A 23,076-nucleotide genomic window follows, 5' to 3' on the forward strand; every position below is an offset into this window, starting at 1 on the left:
AAATTGAGGACCTGCCGGTGCCGCAGTCCTGAGGGGGTACTGGAACAACTGCTTTGAGATCTAGCAAGCGTTGAAGGGTCTGGCAAAAGGCCTGTGTCTTCCATGCCGCCTGAAACAGAGAGGCTAGAAAATGATCTGGCAGAGAGAGGGCAAACTCCAGAACATAACTGTCCCGCATCACCTCCAGGACCCACTGATCGGACGTGATCTCAGCCCACTTGGGGAAAAACTCGCGAAGTCGGGGACCCACTGGAACCTAAGGGGGCGCTGGCAAATAATCATTGTGCAGGACGGGCAGCAGGGGAACCGGCGGAGGGGTTCCCAGCCCCCTGACAGGCCCCCCGAAAGGATATTTCACATATTGAATAATTATTAAAGCACATAGAAGAGATTTTGTTTTTTATATCCACTTACAAACCTTTCTTCCCTATTCTTGGATTGAGTCTTTTTCTTACCATATTCTCCCTAACTAGTAAAATCCCTTGAATAATAGTAAGAAAATTAGTGACTGTTTATTATTTCATGTTTGCATATCACTAAATAACTGTCCATCTTAGTAGGCCTGCCACACCCCAGTTTATTTAAGCCAGAGGGCTACTTCCTTACTGGGCTAGCCATAGAGACTGGATAAAAGATAATTAAACATCCTTAAAAGGACGGTTATAAACTATACACACCTTATATCAAGTCCTAGAAAGGTCTCTGCCATGCCCTGTTATGTGCGCTATACCCGCAAGACAGCACCATTTCACAACATGTAATTAAACTCTGGAATTCGTTGCTGGAGAATGTGGTGAAATCAGTTTAGCAGGGTTTAAAAAAGATTTGCATAACTTCCTAAAAGTGAAGTCCACAGGCCATTATTGAGATAGCTTGGGGAAATCCACTGCTTATTCCTAGGATAAGAAGCATTAAATCTGTTTTACTACTTGGGATCTAGCTAGGTACTTGGGACCTGAGTTGGCCACTGTTGGAGAAGGGATGCTGGACTTGATGTCCCAGTATGGCAGTTCTTATGTTCTTATATTACAATTTAAAGGCAAGCCCCAAAAACTACATAGTGTTTTTGTGGGTGCCCATCCTCCTATAACACCTCTATAAACTACAGTTGAGTGAAGAAGGTAGTACATACTTCACTCCTGTCCCAACAGTGCTATGATCGCTGTTGAGCGAAAGGGAGAAGTGGCGATGGGAAATGAGTTTTCCTTAGGCTTTCCTTTTTCTCCTGTTGCCTCCTATGGCTCCGTCATCCATCTCTTTGTTGCCCCTCCATTCCCTTCATACTTTGCTCCCCTCCCTCACCTAGACCTGTTGTTGCTTATCTGCTTTATACCCTCATGTCATTTCTACCCTCCTTAGCCCTTGTATTGTCTTTTCCCAAATCACATTCTATACAGGTCTTCCCTGCCTTCCCCACTATTAGATTATGCTTCTTGCTTCTTGTATCATATAGACAGTTGATATTTATTGTTTTTGACCTGTTGTTCATTTATTATAATAGGTGATTTGGTCTATAACCCAGACGTTTCTCTGTGGATTAAAGAAGTGAATGACACAGTCTATAGTGACCTCACAGACTATAATGGAAATGACAATATAAATAATTCTAACATAGGTAAGTGAGTTGCTCATCTTGCAAAACACTCGCAAACCGGTGCACTCGTAAACTGAGGTTTGACTGTATATCGAGGCTACTCAAACTGGTGTAACATCTTCAGATGAGTGGATGTTTTTCTCTTACTTTTGTTCCAAACTCCATGCCTCAACAATTGCTTATACCCGTAAAGTTGAGCTGTAGCCCTCGCCTATTTTGTAGTTAGTTTGAATATGTTCTAATATATTGGACTCGCGCTAAAAAACCTTTTGGAAAAAAAATCATTGAAAAATATTAACTGTGCATGAATGAAAACTATTTTTTTTTTTTAAATTTTTATTTATAAAATTTTCATTCTTACAATAAATGAATAGCATAATATTTAATTTATAATAATTATAGTTGTATGTACAATATCATATCATATATATATTGAATCCCTTTCCCCTGTTATTTGTTTTTTCATTTTTCCTCATATTAATTTCTATATTTCCCTCCCTAACCCTATATTATTATTATCAATGTGTTAAGATATCTGATCTTTAGAATATTTTGTCAATGGATCCCATATTTTCTTAAAATTTTTTATATTTCCTTGTTGTAATGCCAATATTTTCTCCATTTTGTATATGTGACACACCGAGTTCCACCAGAATGTATAATTTAGCTTGGTATAATCCTTCCAATTTTGTGTGATTTGCTGCATGGCAACTCCTGTCAATATTAAAAGCAATTTGTTATTGTTTGCTGATATTGGACTTTGTGTTCTCATTGCAGTACCAAATAATATGGTATCATATGAGAGACCAATATGATTTTCTAGTAATATGTTAATTTGGGGCCAAATTAAATTCCAAAAGGACAAAAAAAAATTAAATGATCTAATGTCCCTACTTCTATTTTACAATGCCAGCATCTATTAGATCTAGTATTATCTATTTTTTGCAAGCGCGTCGGGATCCATAACACTCTATGTAATAAAAATATCCATGTTTGACTCATAGATGCTGACTTTGTTAATCTTAATCTCCAGGACCAGAATCTTGGCCATTGAGATTGTCTGTCCAATCTCAATGCTCCAAATATCCCTAAGTCCAGTTTTCTTTTTTTTATTTAGAAATCCATATATTAATTTATACCATTTTGCGGCTTGGTGTCCCATTTATTTATTTATTTAAATGTACACGGAGTTTTTTCATAAATCAGTGATGATGTGAGTTGGCTCGGGTACTTGTGTCGTCCCGGCCTCTCACAATTGAGGTTTATTTTTCTCTGTTGTTTTTATACTTTGTTATATTGATGGTGTGATGTCAAAGAGTTTCTGTTAATGTGGTATGAATGATTCCCTGCTACTAAACACTATTTTCAATACGTTTTATATACATTTTGATATACACGATTGAATTCCCTTATACATTTAGTTGTGTAACATAAAATGAAACATAGTAGCACTTATCTTCTTCTTGTTGAAGTAACAAGTCATGTTATGTACTGTGACTTCAAAGCGGCCCAGCAGGATTTATCTTCTGTCTTTTTTTTTTTTTTTCAATTTTCTGTGCTTCTCAATAAAGTGACTTGTGCTCCCACAGTGTGCATGAATTGACTGCTCCTCTACTTGGCCCCAAGTTTCGCCTGATAAGGCTTCCATAGAAATTAATACGAGAAAAAATGAAAAAACAAATAACAGGGGAAAGGGATTCAATATATATAATATGATATTGTACATACAACTATAATTATTATAAAATATGTATTATGCTATTCATTTATTGTAAGAATGAAAATTTAATAAATAAAAATTATAAAAAAAAAAAAAAAAAAAAAAGGCTTCCTCGGGAGGAGAGTAGATTAAAATTGTGCTGGAGTGAGCAGACAAGCCAGTTTCTTCCAAGCAGTGCACAGACGCGCTGAAGAATATGCGAATGAGTTATGGTCCTCTACTAACACGTTTCAAGTTTAATGGTTCTTTTGATTGATCGCTTAATCATAGTGAACAGTTTAAAATACATTTAGTGGGAAACCATACAATACAAACTTTAAATAATAACATTGGGTTTAAAGATTAACTCATCATACTCATAACACAAGGAAAAAAGGGATACGAAATACAAATCGATATAGAAAAGCAGAACAAAAAGGGAAAAGTACAAGAGGGAAACAAATAAAAGCATAATATAATACAGTAAAAATTGCTAGCCTAAGGATTATTAGATTAAGTACCAAAGACATCTTTAAAAAGAAATGTTTTTAAATTACTTTTGAATTTACCCAGATCCTGCTCTTTTCGTAAGTAAATTGGAAGGGCGTTCCAAGTCTGTGGGGCGGTAACCGAGAATTGAGATCTGTGATAGGGGACAGTAACCACTATCAAGCAGGCAGCCTCTGTGTTGAATTCCTGCTCCTGGACTACTGTATTTCCCTGCATATAGGCCGCCCCTCTGCATAGGCCACACCCATGTATAGACCGCAGAAAAGGCGGTCTATGTTTAAAAACCAGAAGATAAGCTGCCCCATGTTGTTAGCCACGGCTTATCTTCCCCTGCCTTTTAAAATCATTCCCCCCCATCCCTGGTACCTTTTTCGGAGCCTCCTGGATGGCAAATCTCCAGTGGTGCAGGGCAGCCGCAGTCTCTTCGGCATCCGCACCACTCGCTGAATGGCTGACGTCGGCTCTCGCGGGACTCGTGAGAACTGACGTCAGCCACTCAGTCAAATGGTGCGGGGGCAGGCTGGAAGCCAAAGAGATTGCGGCTGCCCTGCACCGCTGGATATTTGCCATCCAGGGAGCTCCAAAAAAGGTACTGGGGGTGGGGGTGGGGGGGATGATTTACAATCACTGCATAGGCCGTCCCATATAACTAGGCTGCACCCCATACACAGGTTTGTAAAACCCATGTATAGGCTGCGGCCTATATATGGGAAATACGGTAATGGCCCTGGTGTTGGTTGAGCTGGGGGGCTTCTAGTAGAGTAGCCTGATAATGTAGTGGCCTGAGAACTAGGGGAACTAGGCACAAGTCTCAATGTAGCTCCCTGTCACTTCACCCTCCATTGCTCCAGGTACAAAATAAATACCTATGTAACCCCTTCCCAATGAGGGTTGGGAGGGAAGGATAGAAGCTGGGCAAGCGTTCTGCACGAGGGTTGGGAGGGAGGGAAGGATAGAAGCTGGGCATGGGTTCTGCTGCACGAGGGTTGGGAGGGAGGGAAGGATAGAAGCTGGGCATGGGTTCTGCTGCACGAGGGTTGGGAGGGAGGGAAGGATAGAAGCTGGGCATGGGTTCTGCTGCACAGGGGAATGGAAGGGAGAGGGATAGAAAGATGCTGCAGAGGGAAGGCACAAGGGGATGGGTGAGAGGGGAGGAAGGATGCTGCGCATGGGGAGAGAAAGGGAAGAGGAAGAATTGGGGTGAAGGAGAGGAAGGGAAAGATGTACCTCCTCTCAGTGTTTCACTGCTTACCTCCTTGAAAAGCTGCTGCTTCCTGGCTTTGGAGGACATTCTGCAGCACCCATAAATTTTCCTTCTTATGAATGGGTCTAAAGCAAATGAGTTTATTGGCCGCATTGTTTCTCTTTCACAAATAAAGAATAACTGAGGCTTAAAGCCTTGGTTTGCCTGTGCTGTGGCTCCATATCAGGAAAAAATAATTGCTTTTAAGAAACTAAAGATGTTACTTAGCAAAAAAATAAATAAATGGTGAGGACTGTGAAATATTCTAGGAGAGTCATGTTTAGACATTCATTTGGAAGCATAGGAAAACAAACTGAGGGGATCCTACATGCACAAAAGGATGCATGTTTTCTGATCATTACATAGTGCTAAGCTCTGGGATCTTCTGTCTTGAAGTATTGAAGTACATTGGAGTATTGGAGTATTGAAGTACATCACCTCCCTTCCCCCTTGTATGCCTGATTCACTTCTTCTCGATGGAAAATTCTTAAATTGATTTTCACTTCCTGTGCTTTTGTAGTTCATACAGTATCTTATTTTAAATAAATGTTAAAATCAAGGAACAAAATCTTTAAAAAGAAACACTGCTTGAGTCCAATTCCTGACTCAACAATAGCAATTATTTTTCTTTCCCTACTTTTTGCCCCACTTTTAGTCCTATTTTTAATTTTGTCTGTTCCTGCTAAAAGGGATTTAATCCAAACAGTGAGAACAAGATGCCAAATAAGCTATTCTGTTGCATCCATTTTGGATTCTGTACGTATGGTGTTCAATCCCAATCCATGAATTGGGTCTTGCAGAAGTTCCACTCATTGCTTTCAACACCTCCCACATAGCAGTGTGGGAGGTGCTAAAGGACCCCCTTCAGTTTTTTTTTTCTTCTGTAAGTGAACTGTGGAGAGGTGTTTCTGATCTGCTCTTCTTTGTTTTCCTGATTTTTTTCCATTATTTTTAATGAAAGTTTGACTTTTTTGGTGGCTTTGGTACCCTGAGACCCCTTATTTAGGGGATTTCTGCCTGAGAAAAGGACACAGGTTCCGTGGAGCTGGACTGCAGTTTCACAGGGCAAACCTTCGGGTGGACCTGTGGGGCCAGCCTACTGTGTACCACTTCAGAGCTTGGGGTTCATTCTCCTGGGAGCAAGTTTGCCTTCTGTCACTCAGGCTGAGAGCGCCTTGAGTAAGAACCCTTGGAGTGTCAGGGTGCCCCTGTCGTGCTTCAGGGTTCTGTTGGGATCTGTCTGACTGACAACCCAAAGATCTTGTGGTTTGGACTGATTGGAGAAGTTTCTGAAGGCAGAACTTCACTTCAGCTGCAGGAAAAAGCTGACAGGCAGACACTGCACAGAACTGAGTACAACCCCATTATTTCCTGTGGGAAAATCAGCAGGGGGGGGGTGTCTGACAAAGTCATTTTTGAGGGGTTCTATGGGTAGGGTTCAAGTCTCCCTATTTTCGAGCCTAAAATTAAAATCCCTGTTTTCTAGTTTATTTTTTAATTAAGTCTCCACAGATTGTTTTTGATGTGATTTTTCTGATGGCGTCCATCTTGGATTTTAATTGATCTTTATTTTCTGCCTCAAAACCCTTGATTTTTACAAAAATCATTTGAAATGGACTCCTCAGCATGTGTTAACATGAATCCATGTATGAGTTGTGCCAAATTGCCAGTGGAGGAGCATTCATGTACCATGTGTCTTGGCGCACACGAAGAGGTGGCGGGAGCTTCGGGCTTAGCCCCATCAGTGCCTTCCAGGGCTGGTGAACTGTCCTGGGTCCGAGGTATGGGTAGAAAATTCTGCCCGGTACCTCAAAATAGTGAGGGTGTGAAGCGCAAATGCATAGAGCCCACTAAAGGCACGCCAGGGGTCAGTCAGTGCTCCTGTACATGGGTCCTCCACAGAATTTGTCCAGCTCATGCGGAGAGCATATTTTAAGGACCCAAACCATTCTCCACAGATGGGGAGTGCATCACAGTATTTTTAGACTTTCTTTTCAGCCAGAGTTCAGTGATCCAATTTCTAGTCCCAGTGTCCACTCAGATCTAGATTACCCGAGTTGACACTCCGATTCCATGTCTCTTGTATCTCAAGGCACTGACTCCATCCTGGATGACTCCATCTCCCTTTTTGGCTCTATCAAATAGAATGCCTCTGTGGCTCCTGATCCGAGTGATGATCCTTCTATTTGCTGGCTGTTTAAGTTAGTGTCAGTTCACCATTTGATTGCAGATGTAGTCAAAGAATTGAATTTGGCAGTATGGCCTTCCACTTCTCATTGTTCAGTCATGAGCCACTCCAATATTCAGACCTCCTTTTTTCCAGCGTACTTGGACATCACTGTCCAGGCTTCGTGCCGTCGACAGGAGCTTTGTGACTTGACGTCGCTTGGGGCTTTGTGCCCTTTGGTTGGCTGTGGCCTTGTGTCTCGAAGTCGACTGTGGCTTGGTGCCACAACGTCGCTGGGGGCTTTATACCTCGGCAGCGGCTGAGGCTTTGGGCCTCGGCGTTGACTGCGGGTTTGCGCCTCGGCGTCTCCGGCTCCTGTTCGAGAGGGTTCCCCACTTTCTCTTCGGTTCATTCCGGGCAGCCGTGATGGAATCTTGTAGTGCGGAGTTTGGTTTCCTGGAGGAGACTCTCTCCCTGCTCCGGCTCTATTGCTCCCGCCATGCGTCATCTCGCTTGGCGCAGAGTGTGGCTGAGGATCCGAACCTCCAGGATCGTCTCGCCACTTTTACTTGCGTGAGTTCTGCGCTTCTTGAGGCCTCTCTTGCGGTGGCCACTAACCGCCTCTCAGAACGCGACCGGTCCTTCGCCTATCGGGACGCCTTCAGCTAAATCCCGTCTGCCTTGGTGGTTTGGACTCCTTCTCCGGAGGGGCCCTCCGGATACCTTTCTTGTGTTATCTCGGCCTCCTTTGCAGCGGCTGCAATAGCTGCAGCAGCGCCGGGTTATGGTCCAGCCGCCGGCTGCGGCGACTCCTGGCCGTCTTTTTGACTATTCTCTCATAGCCTCCTGGATGCTCTCCTTCTGGGGATTCCTCCCCTCCCTTTGGGAGGGGTGTCTCCGTGTCTACGCACCGGGAGTATAGCCTCGCTTCTGTCAGTTGGGCATTCCCATCCTCCCATCTGCGTCTGGTCCTGGCCCTTCGTGACCTGCACTAGTTTCTAGTCCGGGAGTGGGTCAGACTCTGCCCGCCCCAGTCTCGGGAGTCCGTCGGGGCGGACCTGGACCCAGTTTGTCTGCGCTCCTTCTTGTCTCGGCCTCAGGGGGAGGCCCTTGTTTGTTTATGCCGGAAGGTGGCCCCTCTGTCCTCGGTCCGCCTCCGGTCTTTTCTGCCTCGGCAGGCCGCCTGCTGCGCTTGAGTCGGCTGGTGTCTCAGCGGTCTTCGGCCTCGGCCGAGCTGATGCTGATCCTTTTGGGATCAGGGGTCTCCACGGTGGATGTCCCGATGTTCGCCTGGTTTCATCTTCGTGTTCCCCGCTGGACCCGAGCATCTCAGTGATGGCAGGATCGGGATCCCGCTTCCCAGCACATTGTGGTGCCTTCCTCCTTGACACGCTTGTTTCGTTGGTGGGCCACCTCTTCGTATCCCCGCATCAGAAGGTTCTGCCGATGGACTTCTCGGCATAGGCTTAGGGGTGCACCTCGACGGCCTTCGGACCTTGGTCGGGTGCGGACTGTCGCAGCCGCATCAATCTGCTGGAGCTCCGGGCCATTTACAATGCCGTGGTGGATTTTCGTTATTGGTTGCAAGATTGCGGGGTCCTGGTGCGTCCCGACATCCCGGTGGCGATGTATTCTGTGACCAAGCCAGGGTGTACAGGTTCCCTGTTACTTTGCAGGGAAGCCCTTAGTCATTGGCAGGGGGCTTTACACCACTACTTCTTTCTTTGGGCGGTGTATTTCCGGGGCGAGCAGCATTGTCTAGTGGACACGTTGAGTCGCCCTTTTCGGCCGCATGAATGGTCGCTCCATTCTCAGACTCTGCGGCTTGTGGTTGTTCGGTGGGGAACCCCACAGGTAGTTCTGTTCGCTTCGCCCCTCACTCACTGGTTCCTTCGATATTGCTCGAGGATGTTCTCCCGGGTTCGCATCGAGGTGGATGCTTTCCTTCTCGATTGGATGGGCAGGTTCCTCTATGCATTCCCTCCCTTTACTCTGATTCTCAGGTCTTTGATACACTCCTGTTGGTCTGCGCCACCGTGATCTTGATGGCTCCTCTGTGGCCCTGGCAGCCGTGGTTCTCCCTGCTCCTCCAGCGTGTCAGGGAGCCTCTGCTTCTACCTATGTTCCCTTCTCTGCTGTCTCAGTGTTGAGGTTTCTGTTGCGTTCCAATCTGCGTTCTCTACACTTATCTGCTTGGTTCCTTGCAACGTGCCTCCCTCCTTCTGTTTCTCTCAGTCGGTGGGGGTGTTCTCGTGGCCTCTTGAAGATCTCCACTCGGCAATGCTATTCCCAGAAATGGTCCTGTTTTGCTGCGTGGTGTGCTGAACACTGCATGGATCCGCTCTCTGCCTCCTTGCCTTCAGTGCTGGATTATCTGTTTCATTTGTCTAGGTCTGGTCTCAAATCGACATCTATTCGAGTCCACCTCTGTGCATTTGCTGCCTTTCATCGGCCGCTTGATGGGATGCTGCCCTCCGATCATCCGACGGTTTCCCGCTTTATGAGGGATCTCTTCAATGTACATCCTCTGCTCAAAGCCCCTCCGGTGGTTTGGGATCTTTGTGTGGTCCTGGCTCAATTGATAGAGCTCTTTTGCATTACTTCACCTGGCAGGTGGTATTCCTGGTTGCTCTCATGTCTGCTCGCAGAGTCAGTGAGCTGCAAGCTCTGGTTGCGGACCCGTCTTTTCCTATATTTCATCATGACACGGTGGTCCTGCGTACTCAACCCCAGTTCTTATCCAAGGTGGTTTCGGTCTTTCCTCTCAATCTTTCCATTGTTCTTCCGGTCTTTTTTCCGAAGCCCCACTCGCCTCCTAGCGAGGTGGCGCTTCACACACTTGACTGTAAGAGGGCGTTGCCTTTTTATCTTCAACGCACTCAGTCTCCTTGGACGGTTCCTCAATTGTTTGTGTCCTTCGACCCTAAGCGGTTAGGACGCCCAGTTTCCAAGTGCACCTTGTCCAACTAGTTGGCTGCTTGTATTTCCTTTTGCTACGCTCAGGCTGGTCTCGCGCTGCATGGTCGAGTCACGGGACATAAAGTCCGAGCGATGGCGGCTTCTGTAGCTTTCCTCAGGTCGACGCCTATCGAGGAGATTTGCAAGGCTGCCACTTGGTCTTCGGTTCATACTTTCACCTCCCACTACTGCCTGGATACTCTGTCCAGGAGCGACGGCCGGTTTGGCCAGTCGATTTTGTGTAATCTGTTTTCTGGAATTGCCAACTTCCCTCCGTCCCTTTTTGGTTAGCTTGGAGGTCACCCACATGTGAGAATATGCTGCCTGCTTGTCCTGGGATAAAGCACAGTTACTTACCGTAACAGGTGTTATCCAGGGACAGCAGGCAGATATTCTCACAACCCGCCCGCCTCCCCGAGGTTGGCTTCTTTGCTAGCTATCTGAACTGAGGACCATGAGGAGGGGATGCGCCCTCTAGTGGATCAGGAAGGCACACACAAGCGTGGTGCAGCACTAGCAAACTTGAAATCTTCAATCAAGTTTGCTTGAAAAGCTGTCCGCGTCGGGGCTCCGTGGATGACGTCACCCACATGTGAGAATATCTGCCTGCTGTCCCTGGATAACACCTGTTACGGTAAGTAACTGTGCTTTCTCTGACAATGCAATGGCGGTAGTATCTAGAGGCATGAATGCTCTTCCGGTGGACAAAAGCACATCTGCAAGCTCTCTGTGCTGTGTATGTGGCCGGAATAGAAAATGTTAAAGCAGACTTTCTCAGTTGACAAGTCCTGCACCCAGGGGAATGGTCCCTCTCACAAAAAGCGCAAAGGGCAGACCAGCAATGGATTTGATGACTTTGGCTAAAAACTTGAAAGCCAAGCACTACTTCAGTTGAAGTATAAACTAAACTAAACCTTAAGTTTGTATACTGCATCATCTCCATAAAGATAGAGCTCGACATGGTTTACAGGTAATTCAATAAATGAGGGAAGGACATAATAAGAAATTAGAGGTTATGAAGAGGATAGCTAGCTTTACATTTTAAATAGATAGCTTTACATTTTGGAGAAAAGCCAGGTTTTCAGATGCTTTCGGAATAATTGGAATGAGCCTAAGTTCCGCAGCGGGGCAGGGAGGTTATTCCAAAGCTCAGTGAATTTTTCACTAGATTTTTCAGAATGCACTCCATTTGAGGTCACCACTGCGTCATCCTTTTCCTACTTGGAACCTTAACATTGTTTTGAAAGGTCATACAAAAGCCTCCTTTGAGATGCTCAAGGATGCATCCCTTTTGTACCTTATGGTCAAGGCAGTGTTCCTAGTTAGAGAGTTGCGCGGGGACATAAATCCCACCCGTCCCCACCCGTCCCCGCGAGGAATCCCCTCCGTCCCCGCCCGTCCCTATAAACTTCAGAAATAGATATTTCATTTAATTATGCTACTGAATTAAAGGCTCTGGTAGAAACCCATTTAAAAATAAGCAAAAAGACTTTATTAATTTGGAAATATTAATTGGAAAGAATATATACTTTGTAAACGGGTTTCTACCAGAACCTCTAATGTTTATAAATTTTTATCAACACAACTAATATACTACTTTATCCTGAAGAAAAAAAAAAAAAAGAAATAGAATTTTTTTCCTACCTTTGTTGCCTGGTTTCTGCTTTCCTCATGTTTGCATTCAATTCCTTCCATCCACTATCTCTCTTCTCTCCGCGTCTTCCATTTGCTCTGTTACTGTGCCTCTCCCTTTCTCCCCCCTTCCAAATTGGTCTGGCACCCATCTTTTTCCCTCTGCTCCCCCCATAGTCTGGCACCTCTGTCTTCTTCCCTGCCAGCGTCTTCTCCCCACTCCCTCTTCCCCATTTCCTTTCAGTGTCCTTCTCCCCCCACCCCCATCTTCCCCATGTCCTGTCAGGCAGCATCCTTCAACTCCCTCTTCCTTCCCCATGTCCTTTCAACGTCCTTCTCCCCCCTCTGTCTTCCCCATGTCCTTTCAGCGGCCTTCTCCACCCCTGTTTTCCCCATGGCCTTTCAGCAGCCTTCTCCACCCTTTTGTCTTCCCCAGTGCTTTCAGGGTCCTTCTCCCCCCTCTGTCTTCCCCATGTGCTTTCAGCATCCTTCCCCCCTCCTCCTGTTTTCCCCATGTCCTTTCAGGGTCCTTCTCCACCCCTTTGTCTTCCCCAGTGCTTTCAGCGGCCTTCTACCCCCTCAGTTTTACCCATTTCCCTTAAGCGTCTTTTCTTCTCCACTCCACCTTTCCTCCCTCCCTGCGCCTTACCTTTGTGGCACTTCCACACCCGACCGACAACAGAACAGGCTCAGTCGGACAAATCTCCCTGTCCTGTAGCCGCGAATTTAAATTACCTTCTTACAGCAGCTGGAGTAGTGAAGCTGATGTAAGAGGTAATTTAGATTCGCGGCTACAGGGCAGGGAGGTTTGTCGGCCGGTCCTGTTGTCGGTCGATCGGGGGACCTGACCGGCTGTGCACACTCCCCGGGGCGCACCGCCCCCCTCCTCTTTCGTACGCCATTGCCTTCTTCCTACCTGCCCTGCTGCACACAGCCAACCGGAAGTCTTCCCGATGTCAGCGCTGACGTCGGAGGAAGGGCGGGCTTTGCTTAAGCCCTCCCTCCGACGTTAGCGCTGACATCGGGAAGACTTCTGTTCGGCTGTGTGCTGCGGCAGGGCAGGTAAGGAGAAGACTAGCCTCGCGGCTCGAGTGCACTGCGATCCAACCCCGCAGGAATCCCGCGACCCTAGGAGGCGTCCCCACGGGATCCCCGTGACCCAAGGGGGGAACCCGCAGGATCCCCGACGTCCCCGTTCCCGTGCAGCTCTCTATTCCTAGTAGTGATCATCTTGGCAAGATGCATTCAGAGCTGCAAGCATTCTTGTAGAGAATCTTTTTTTAGGATCACGGAAGTGGGTGTAACCCTCCTTGCTGTTTATTCATTCCTTCTAAAGGTGGTTGCTGATTTCACATCAACCAGGAAGTCCATCTGCCTGATTTTCAAATAAGGCTCAAATAAGCAGGATAAGATATTACGGAAGCTGGCTGTCTGAAGGGTCTTACTCCACTACTTGGAGAGGACCAATGATTTTACCATTTGTTTGTGCTGACTAGGTAAGTCAGCATTCAAGGCATCTATTGCCAGATGGATTTGCATGGCCATTTCATCAACATACATTGACTGTGGAAAGTAGCCATCGGTTTCTCTTCATGGGCTGAATCTCGGGCAGTCCCTCCAGCAGAAATTTGTAGGGCAGCTCCTTGGTCTTCTCTTCATACTTTTATGAGGTTTTAAAGAGTGGATGTGATGGCTCAAGAGAACTCTGCCTTTGGGGCTTTGGTTTTATGAGCATTTCCATTGCTCTTGTACATCACCATATGTACATAATCCAGAGTGGATGTAACAGAATAGAAGATTAGGTTCTTACCTTTCTGTTAATCCACTAAGGATTCTGTATGACTCTGCCCTCTGTCTATTCTGTATTGTCTGCCTTTTCTACTTCCAGGCCTGGATTTCAGCAGGATGGCCAAGTTTGAGAGACTGCTGTATATGTAAGTGCATTATTGAACCTCTGGCTCCCTTGATGTTTATGCTTGTTGCACACAACAATATGGTTATTATTGCTGCTGTGTGTTTTGCATATTTTTCATGTTTGTTACTAATTGTTTTCTTATAAGTTGCAGAACTGAACTGTACCATATTGAAGGGGAAGATCCCCATACCCCTTCTTTTTTGCCCTTTGTTCCAGTGATGTTCGATTGCTTTGGGATGAAACTGAAGGGGGCACTGTACTCCAGTGCTATGCGGGAGGTACTTAAACTATGAGTGGAACTTCTGCAAGACCCGGTTCATAGGTAGGAATTGAACATCATACGTACAGAATCCATAGTGGATTAACAGAAAGAAGATTACCAAAGGTAAGAATCTAATCTTTCATTTTGACTTGCTAGGCACTGCATCATGTATTCTCCTTGTCTTAATCTCAGGATTTCTGTCATTCACTGAGACCATCAGGATTAAGGAAGAGGCGTCGTCACCCTGTAAGATTGAGCCAGACACTGAAAGGCTTGAGGCAATTTGTACTTCCACACCAGGTAAAAAAATATTAAGGAAGTAGAAAGTTTTGGGGAATTAAAGGTCATAAGAACATAAGAAGTGCCATCTCCGGAATAGACCCTAGGTCCATCAAGTCCGACGATCCGCACACGCGGAGGCCCCGCCAGGTGTACCCTGGCATAGTATTAGTCCCCATACTCTAAGCTTCTCATAAGAGATGCGCATCTAGCTTAACCTTACCTATGTTACCTTAAGCCACTCATAAGGAGATGTACATCTAACTTACCTTTAAACCCTGGAACGGTGGATTCTGCAATTATCTCCTCCGGGAGAGCATTCCAGGTGTCCACCACTCGTTGCATGAAGCAGAACTTCCTGATATCTGTCCTGAACCTGTCCCCCCCTTAGCTTCAGTCCATGTCCTCTTGTCCGTGTCACATTAGACATTGTAAATAATTTTTTATCGTGCTCTATTTGGTCGATTCCTTTCAGTATCTTGAAAGTCTCGATCATATCCCCTCACAGTCTCCTCTTCTCAAGGGAGAACAATCCCAGTCTCTTAAGTCGTTCCTCATATTCCAAGTTCTCCATGCCCTTTATTAGCTTCGTTGCTCGTCTGCATCCTCTCAAGTACTTTCAAATCCTTTTTTAGGTATGGAGACCAGTGCTGGATGTAGTATTCCAAGTGTGGTTTGACCATCGCTCTATATAGCGGTAGTATTACTTTCTCCGATCTACTCGTGATTCCCTTCTTTATCATGCCTAGCATTCTATTTGCCTTATTCGCTGCCGCCATGCATTGCGCCGATGGCTTCAGGGTCCTATCGATTAATATGCCAAGGTCCCTTTCCTGTTCGGTTTTTCCTAGAGTTGCACCCAACATACTGTACTTGTGTTCCTTATTTTTTCTGCCTAAGTGCATGACTTTGCATTTTTCCACATTAAACTTCATCTGCCATTTATCTGCCCAATTTTCCAATCGACTCAAGTCGCTCTGGAATTCCTCACCGTCCTTCTGTGATTTGATTGCTCGGCATAGCTTTGTGTCATCTGCGAACTTGATGAGCTCACTAGATGTTCCATCCTCCAGGTCATTTATGAAAATATTAAATAAGATGGGCCCAAGTACCGAGCCCTGGGGCACACCGCTAGTCACAGACTCCCAGTCTGAGAATTTCCCATTTATGCCCACTCTCTGCCTTCTGTTCTCCAGCCAGTTGCCTATCCATCTTAGTATGTCTCCTTATATTCCATGGCCTTGCAGTTTCCTGAGGAGTCTTACATGTGGAACCTTGTCGAATGCTTTCTGAAAATCCAAATATACAATATCCACCGGTTCTCCACTATCAATTTGTCTGTTCACTGTCTCAAAAAATTGAAGTAGGTTCGTCAAACATGACTTCCCCTTCCTGAATCCATGTTGACTGGATCTCATCAGGTTGTGGGTGTCTTAAGTGCCGGGTTATGCTGTCCTTGATCAGCGCCTCAACCATCTTCCCAGGGACCGACGTGAGACTCATAGGTCTATAGTTGCCCGGTACTTCTCTTGATCCTTTTTTAAATATCGGCGTGACATTCGCTATCTTCCAGTCGTCCGGTATCTGTCCTGTTTTGATTGACAGGTTGGCAAGTTTTTGTAATAGTTCACCGATTTCCACTTTTAGCTCTTTCAAGACTCTCGGATGAATTCCGTCCGGTCCAGGAGATTTGTCACTTTTGAGTATGTTGATCTGGTGGTAAATCTGATCCAAGTCCACTTCCACTGTGGTAAGGCTGTTCTCTGTTGCTCCCTTGAACACTTTCACTGCTTCTGGAATTGTTGCCGTGTCTTCCTTTGTAAAGACAGATGCAAAGAAGGAATTTAGTCTGTCTGCGATTTGCTTGTCATCCTTGATGTACCCTTTCCTTCCCTGGTCGTCCAGCGGTCCCACTGCCTCTTTTGAGGGTTTTTTCCTTTCACGTACCTGAAGAAGGGCTTGAAGTTTTTGGCCTCCTGTGCTATTTTCTCCTCATAGTCCTTTTTGGCATCCCTCACCGCCCTGTGACACTTCTTCTGATCATCCTTGTGTTTGTTCCGAGTTTCGGTCATTTTCGTGCGTTTCCATGCTTTGAAGGAGTCTTCCTTTTCTTTTATGGCTACCTTAACCTCTTTAGTAAGCCACGCCGGCTCTCTCTTGCCATTTGTTTTCTTTGCTTTGGACATCCGCAGGATGTAAAGGCTTTGTGCTTCCGTGATAGTATTTTTCAGAAGGGACCATGCCTGTTCCACCGTTTTGACTTTGGCCATTTTTTTCTTGATCCATTGTTTCACCATGGTTCTCATGCTATCGTATCTTCCTTTTTTAAAGTTTAAAGTCATGGTTGAGGCTTTAGTGCCTTTCCCCTTCCCGACATTGAATTTGAAGTTGATCCTGTTGTGATCGCTCGTCCCCAGCGGGACTGTGACTTCTACATCTTTAGCCGGCCCCATAATGCTGCTTAGGACCAAGTCCAAGGTGGCGTGTTCTCTTGTTGGTTTCCCCACCAATTGTTCCAGGAAGCAGTCCCCTAGCACCTCCAGGAACATTGCCTCCTTGCCACAAGTTGAGGTTCCCAGGTCCCAGTCTATCCCCGGAAAGTTGAAATCCCCTAAGATTACAACATTACCTGTCTTGCATTCGTGTTTAATTTCCTCAATTATTTTCGAGTCCGTTTCCTCCCCCTGTCCTGGCGGTCGGTAGTAAAGGCCAATCTTTGTGTTAGCACCGTTGCGTCTGGGAATCTTTATCCAGAGGGATTCCACCTTCTCTTTCTCTTCTGTCATAGTCACTCTCACAGATTCTACTTCTTCACGAACATATAGGGCAATACCTCCACCTTTCTGCCCCACTATCTCTTCTGTACAGTTTGTATCCCTGTAGTACTGTATCCCATTTGTTTTTGTCATTCCACCAGGTTTCTGTTATGCCAATGATTTCCAGTTCATCGTTTTTTGCTATTGCTTCAAGTTCCCCCATTTTGTTTCTCAAACTTCTAGCGTTTGTATACATACATTTGAGTTCCCTGTGTGTTACTTTCTTGGAATCTTTAAGCTTAACAGTCTCCCTTGGTTATTTCACAGTATCCTTTTCTGCTCCTATGTTGTCTCTCTTATATGCTTTGTGCACGTCCCCTCCTGTGTCTGATTAGTTGTCCATAGTTCCTTCTTTGGGACATCCTGTCGCCCGGGCCATCGACTGTCGGCTTTCCCCTGTCCTTTAGTTTAAAGCCTTCTCAATGGCCTTCTTCATGTTGCCTGCCAATATTCTTGCTCCTTCCTCGTTGAGGTGCAGTCCATCCTTCCTGTAGTACTTGCTTCTTCCCCAGAACGTTGCCAAATTGCGCACAAAGTCAAAACCTTCCTCTTCGCATCATCGTCTCAACCAGGTGTTGATTGCTTGCAGTTCCCCTTGTCTCCTTCCATCCGCTCTTGGTACCGGGAGGATCTCGGAGAAGGCCACCTTCACCTCCTTGATCTTCAGTATTCTTCCGAGTGAGCGGAGCTGGCCTTTCATTTATTCCCTGTCATACTTCCGTCCGCTCACATCGTTGGTTCCCACGTGGATAAGTACAGCAGTGTCCTCTCCTCCGGTGCTGTCTATGATCCTGGAGATCCTGTTGGCCACGTCCTTCACTCTCGCTCCCGGCAGGCAGGTGACGATTCTATTCTCTCTCCCTCCTGCGGTGTAACTGTCCACATGCCATCCGATGGAGTCTCCCACGATGATCCCCATCTTCTGTATTCGGTGATTCCTGGGGGGGTCGTAAGTCCACATCCATGGTATGGGACTGATCTTCTCCCTCCTGAGATACTCCTGAAGTTGTTTTCTGCTCTTCGGGCGGGGGGAAGGGGGGTGTCGCCATGCAGTCTCCCTCTTGCTGCTGGTGCTCGATCGGCCCTTGTCTCCGCTTCCTTCTCTCCAGAATTTGCAGGGGTGTCTTTTCTTCTCTCGTCCAGGCCCTCTTCCTGCGTTGTTCGGGAACAGTTCTCCATATGCTGCTGGTGTGCTTCCTCGATGTATCTTTCTAGTTCCTTGACCTCTTCGTTTGGACTGAACTGCACCAGAAGCCTCTCCTGTTCGCGGATTTCCTCTTCAAAGGTGAGGAGTTCTTTTAGATTCAGCACTGTCTCCTCTAGCAGCCGGACCTGCCGTTTCAAGCTATCCAGCTCCATGCAACGACTGCAAATATATGCCCTAGTCCCCGAAAGGAGGTAGTCATACATATTGCAGCCGGTGCAGAAGACTGGAAAGCTCACCTTCTGGCTTCCTTGGAAATCCATCTCTTATCCCCCTTCTGAGTTGTTAGGGTGAATCGGTTGTGGACCTTCTGTCTCTGTTGTCCGGATGTTTTCTGGCTTCCTGGTTTCTACCTTCCTTTATGTTTAGAGTCTGCTAGTGTTGCTGTTTGATTTGTGTCCGCTAGTGTTACTGTGTTAGTATCTGCGAGTGCTTGTTTCTCCTCTAGGGTGTGTGCCCTGCTGTGTAACTGGCTAAAGGCTGGGTCTTGTGGCTGCCTTCCTACTTGTTGTGAGTCTGCTTGCGTTACAGTGATGGAGTCTGCTTGTGTTACAGTGTTGGAGTCAGTGAGTACTCGTTTCCCCTCTAGGTGTGTGGTATGTGAGGGAGTGTGCCCTGTTGTGTAGTTAGCTAAAGTCTAGGATTAATACTTACCTTCCCGCTTTGTATGAGTTTGTTGGAGTTACTCTGCTGATGTCCAAGTTTCCTGGCTCCTTCTACGGCTCCTTTGCAAAGGCGCTCGCTCGCCTTCGTCGCGCACCGAATGGCGGCGCGCCGTTGGCTCCTCCCCCTTTTAAGGGGGAGTTCGGCGCTGCCTTGCTGACGCGGTGGGGGTGGGCGGAGCTATCTCTCGCCGCTGCCCCATCTTCCTTCCTTCCCTCTCTGCCTCTCTGGCTCCTGGTTGCTGGCTCTCTGCCTCCTCCTTTTTGCCTACCTTCAGTCACCTTCTCTTTCCCCTACTCCGCGCTGCTCCTGCTACTCCTCACCAAGCTCCCAGCTCGAGCTGCGTGTGCCTCCTTAGCTCCTCCCCCTTTTAAGGTGGAGTTCAGCGTTGCCTTGCTGATGCGGTGGGGGTGGGCGGAGCTAACTCATCGCTGCCCCGAGCTTCCTTCCCTCTCTGGCTCCTGATTGCTGGCTCTCTGCCTCCTCCTCTTTGCCTGCCTTCAATCACCTTCTCTCTCCCTACTCCGCGCTGCTCCTGCTACTCCTCACCAAGCTCCCAGCTCGAGCCGCGTGTGCCTCCTTAGCTTCTCCCCCTTTTAAGGGGGAGTTCGGCGTTGCCTTGCCGACGCGGTGAGGGTTGGTGGAGCTAACTCTTGCCGCTGCCCCGTGCTTCCTTCCTTCCCTCTCTGGCTCCTGATTGCTGGCTCTCTGCCTCCTCCTCTTTGCCTGCCTTCAATCACCTTCTCTCTCCCTACTCCGCGCTGCTCCTGCTACTCCTCACCAAGCTCCCAGCTCGAGCCGCGTGTGCCTCCTTAGCTTCTCCCCCTTTTAAGGGGGAGTTCGGCGTTGCCTTGCCGACGCGGTGAGGGTTGGTGGAGCTAACTCTCGCCGCTGCCCCGTGCTTCCTTCCTTCCCTCTCTGGCTCCTGATTGCTGGCTCTCTGCCTCCTCCTCTACTCTACTCTAGGAGCTGTGAGAATTAGATGGTTTGATTTTATCTCACTTTTTATGTAAATATTAGGTCATATGAGTATAGCCAACCACTAGAACAAGTTCCAGGAGGAATATATTGTTCTTGTGCTGAAGCCTTTGAGGTCAGATGGACACTTAACATCTATCTGGATCCATTGGTTCAGCACTTGCAAAAAACATGATGGATTGTGTTGTGCTGGGTGGTTGTTTCACCATTATTAGTTTGTAATAACTATTCTGGCAGAGAATAATGACAAACCCTTCATTTGTTTCATTTCAGTGAAGAGTGGCTTAAAACAGAAATCTAAAGAGGACGAGTACTGTGGGAAGCAAACTAGATGTCTGACCCCCAGAAACAAAATACCAGACACACAACACAGTATCCGGTCTTCTGAGCATAATATGGCATCAAGGATATCTCAAACAAAAAGACATGAAAAAACCCAAGCTGGAGAAAAAATGACCAGGAAAAAGGGAGGATATAAGAGACCAAAAAAGCAGGTTCCACGGAAGCAAAATAGCAAAGATCAAACTAGTTTTGTTTCTACAACCAACCACCAGAAGGATGTCGGGCAGAAAAACTCAAATCAGTGTTCAGAATGTGGAAAGTGCTGTAGGAATTCACAGCAGCTAATAATTCACCAGAGAATGCACACTGGAGAGAGACCGTACAAGTGTATGGAGTGTGGAAAAGCTTTCAAAATTTTACACCACCTTACTGGTCACTACCGAACCCACACAGGAGAGAAGCCATATGCTTGTGCAGCATGTGGAAAGGCCTTTGCTCAGGTCTCGAACCTGACCATCCACCAGCGGATTCATACAGGGGAAAAGCCATATGCCTGTGGTGATTGTGAGAAATGCTTCAGAAAGGTATCTGATCTTGATGTTCACAGAAGGATACACAGTGGAGAGAAACCATATCAGTGTACACAATGTGAGAAGAGGTTTCGAAATTTACATCATCTCAAGGGCCATCTGCAAACTCACATAAGTGGCAGACCCAGAAAACAGACCCGGAGCACAGGAACATATGTACAGAAGTTCTATAGGTGTCATGAATGTGGAAAATATTTGCTTCATAAGTCTGGGCTTGTGATTCACCTACGACTGCACACAGGTGAAAAACCATGGAAGTGTGCGGTGTGTGGAAAAGCCTTTGTTTGTAAATCTGGACTTGTTCCGCATCAGAGAGTGCACACAGGAGAGAGACCATACAAATGTGATGATTGTGGTAAAGATTTTCGTGAAAAATCAGCTCTTAACAAACATCATAGGATACACTCAGGAGTGAGACCTTATCAATGTCTTGAATGTAAAATGTGCTTCAATCAGAATTCCCATCTTATTAAACATCAGAAACTCCACCAATATCTCTAATTTGGCGACATTTCTACAAAATGTAGAAATATGTTTTATGATATAAAAAAGGCCAATTAGAAATCTTGCTGACCAAATTAATACGAAAGATTTTCCAATTTATATGGACTGTATTCCAGAACCAGATCACCCATCTTTCAGTCTCACCAGGTCTGAAATCCCAGATCAGCATCTGCAGGGTTTCGCATCTGAACCATTGAATTATTTTAGTGTTAACTGCATTTCAATTTCTAGGAGTCTCTTTTTAAAACTAGGTTGCTCTTGGATCACCTCGGACTCACTGTATCTCAATGACTGTATCAGCAAATGTTGATCAAATTCACAGCAGATTGAATATAATTGTTAAGAGAGGGGAAGCATCCTTGGTAACTGGTTAACTCATTGCAGAATGGTTTTCTGAAGTTACTAGCATGTTCCTGCTAGTCTATTTGTAGAGAATACTGATGTAACATACAGACGTGCATCCCTTTTATTACAAATAAAGTTTTTAAAGTTATGGGTGTAGACTGTATATTATAAACTGGCAATCTCGGGAGATCGCGTGATGTTGTGAGCAGAGTCAGAAGGGTTTTGGATCTGCTCGTGGCCCTCCGGCAATATTTGTGCTTTTTAGTGCACCTTTTCCTGCAGCACTTTTTGCCTAGCCCAGGGGTGGGCAACTTTGGTCCTCGAGGGCCGGAATCCAGTCGGGTTTTCAGGATTTCCCCAATGAATATGCATTGAAAGCAGTGCATGCAAATAGATCTCATGCAATTTTCGGAGTTTTCCACTCTGGGAAATGGATGCACTCTGATAAGTGTGAATTGGCTCAAAACTTTGTTAATACCCTGCTTCCCCATGGACCGAGTCAGTCCTGAGCTTGGACATATTTGATGTCTCATTTGCTTTTCTCACCATTACAGTGACTGTTGGTGCCTTGGGGCATTATTGAATCACAGGTCTTTGGAATGACGTTACTACCCCGCTGCGGAACCTGGGCTCCCTCCAATTATTCCGCAAGCAACTGAAAACCTGGCTTTTCACTAAAATGTAATTCTATCCCCCCTTACTCTTCTCTTCTATATATAAGTTCATGTAAACCTTTTTTTCCTTCTCTTCCTATATTTTATGTTCTTGTAAACTGTGCCGAGCTCCACAACATCCGTGGAGATGATGCGGTATATAAACTTAAGGTTTAGTTTAGTTTAGAGGCATGCTGGTGGTAACCTTTTGAATGTATTGTGCTGTACTAAGTTGGTTGCATTTTTCACTTTATACTTAGTGCACTCCACAGATGCTTTTTTTCATTTTTGTTATTCTGATTCAATATGATGTTGCCGGAGGGCTGTTAATATCTTTTGAGATCTCCGTGCATCTCCGCTAGCGGAGTTGTAGTTTACATTTTCTGATTTGAAAGGATGGGGGATAGTTGGATAACAGGGACACGGGGTGGGGAATGGGGGTTTTGTGGTTTTTGTTTGCCATGGGGGTTCGTTGGTTGGGGATGGGGGGGAGAGGGTGGGTTTTGGGGTACACAGGATCCTCTCTGGTCTCTGGAGCTTGGGATGTCCTCATTTGGCTGCTATTCCCAATGATAATTGTTTGGCTTAACGTTGACCATATCTCTTTTCTTTTGGTCATCTTGGGGGAGGCTGGGCTCCCGGGATGCCTCTTTCTTACTGGGTTCATCTTCTAGCTCCATTGATAATGGATGGGGACTTTGACTTTTAGACTGGTCTCCAGGAACATGGGTGGCATCACTTCACCGGTGAAGCGATCTAAAATTCTTGCTGCCTTAAATTGT

The 23,076-nt window shown here is 46.2% G+C and overlaps 1 protein-coding gene across 3 annotated transcripts in view; it reads left to right on the forward strand.

Annotated features, from left to right (window-relative positions):
- Positions 1–21,789, forward strand: part of LOC117346373 (zinc finger protein 84-like) — a 62,638-nt gene extending 40,849 nt beyond the window's left edge. For all 3 annotated transcript variants that reach the window (XM_033915808.1, XM_033915810.1, XM_033915809.1), the window contains 3 exons: positions 1,502–1,615; positions 14,173–14,280; positions 20,194–21,789. In XM_033915808.1, the coding sequence (XP_033771699.1) occupies positions 1,502–1,615; positions 14,173–14,280; positions 20,194–21,293 (1,322 nt within the window). In that variant the 3' untranslated portion in view covers positions 21,294–21,789. The remainder of the gene's footprint in view (positions 1–1,501; positions 1,616–14,172; positions 14,281–20,193) is intronic.
- Positions 21,790–23,076: the final 1,287 nt, after the last annotated feature.

The sequence above is a fragment of the Geotrypetes seraphini genome, chromosome 12 (assembly GCF_902459505.1).
Source record: "Geotrypetes seraphini chromosome 12, aGeoSer1.1, whole genome shotgun sequence".
NCBI classification, from domain to species: domain Eukaryota; kingdom Metazoa; phylum Chordata; class Amphibia; order Gymnophiona; family Dermophiidae; genus Geotrypetes; species Geotrypetes seraphini.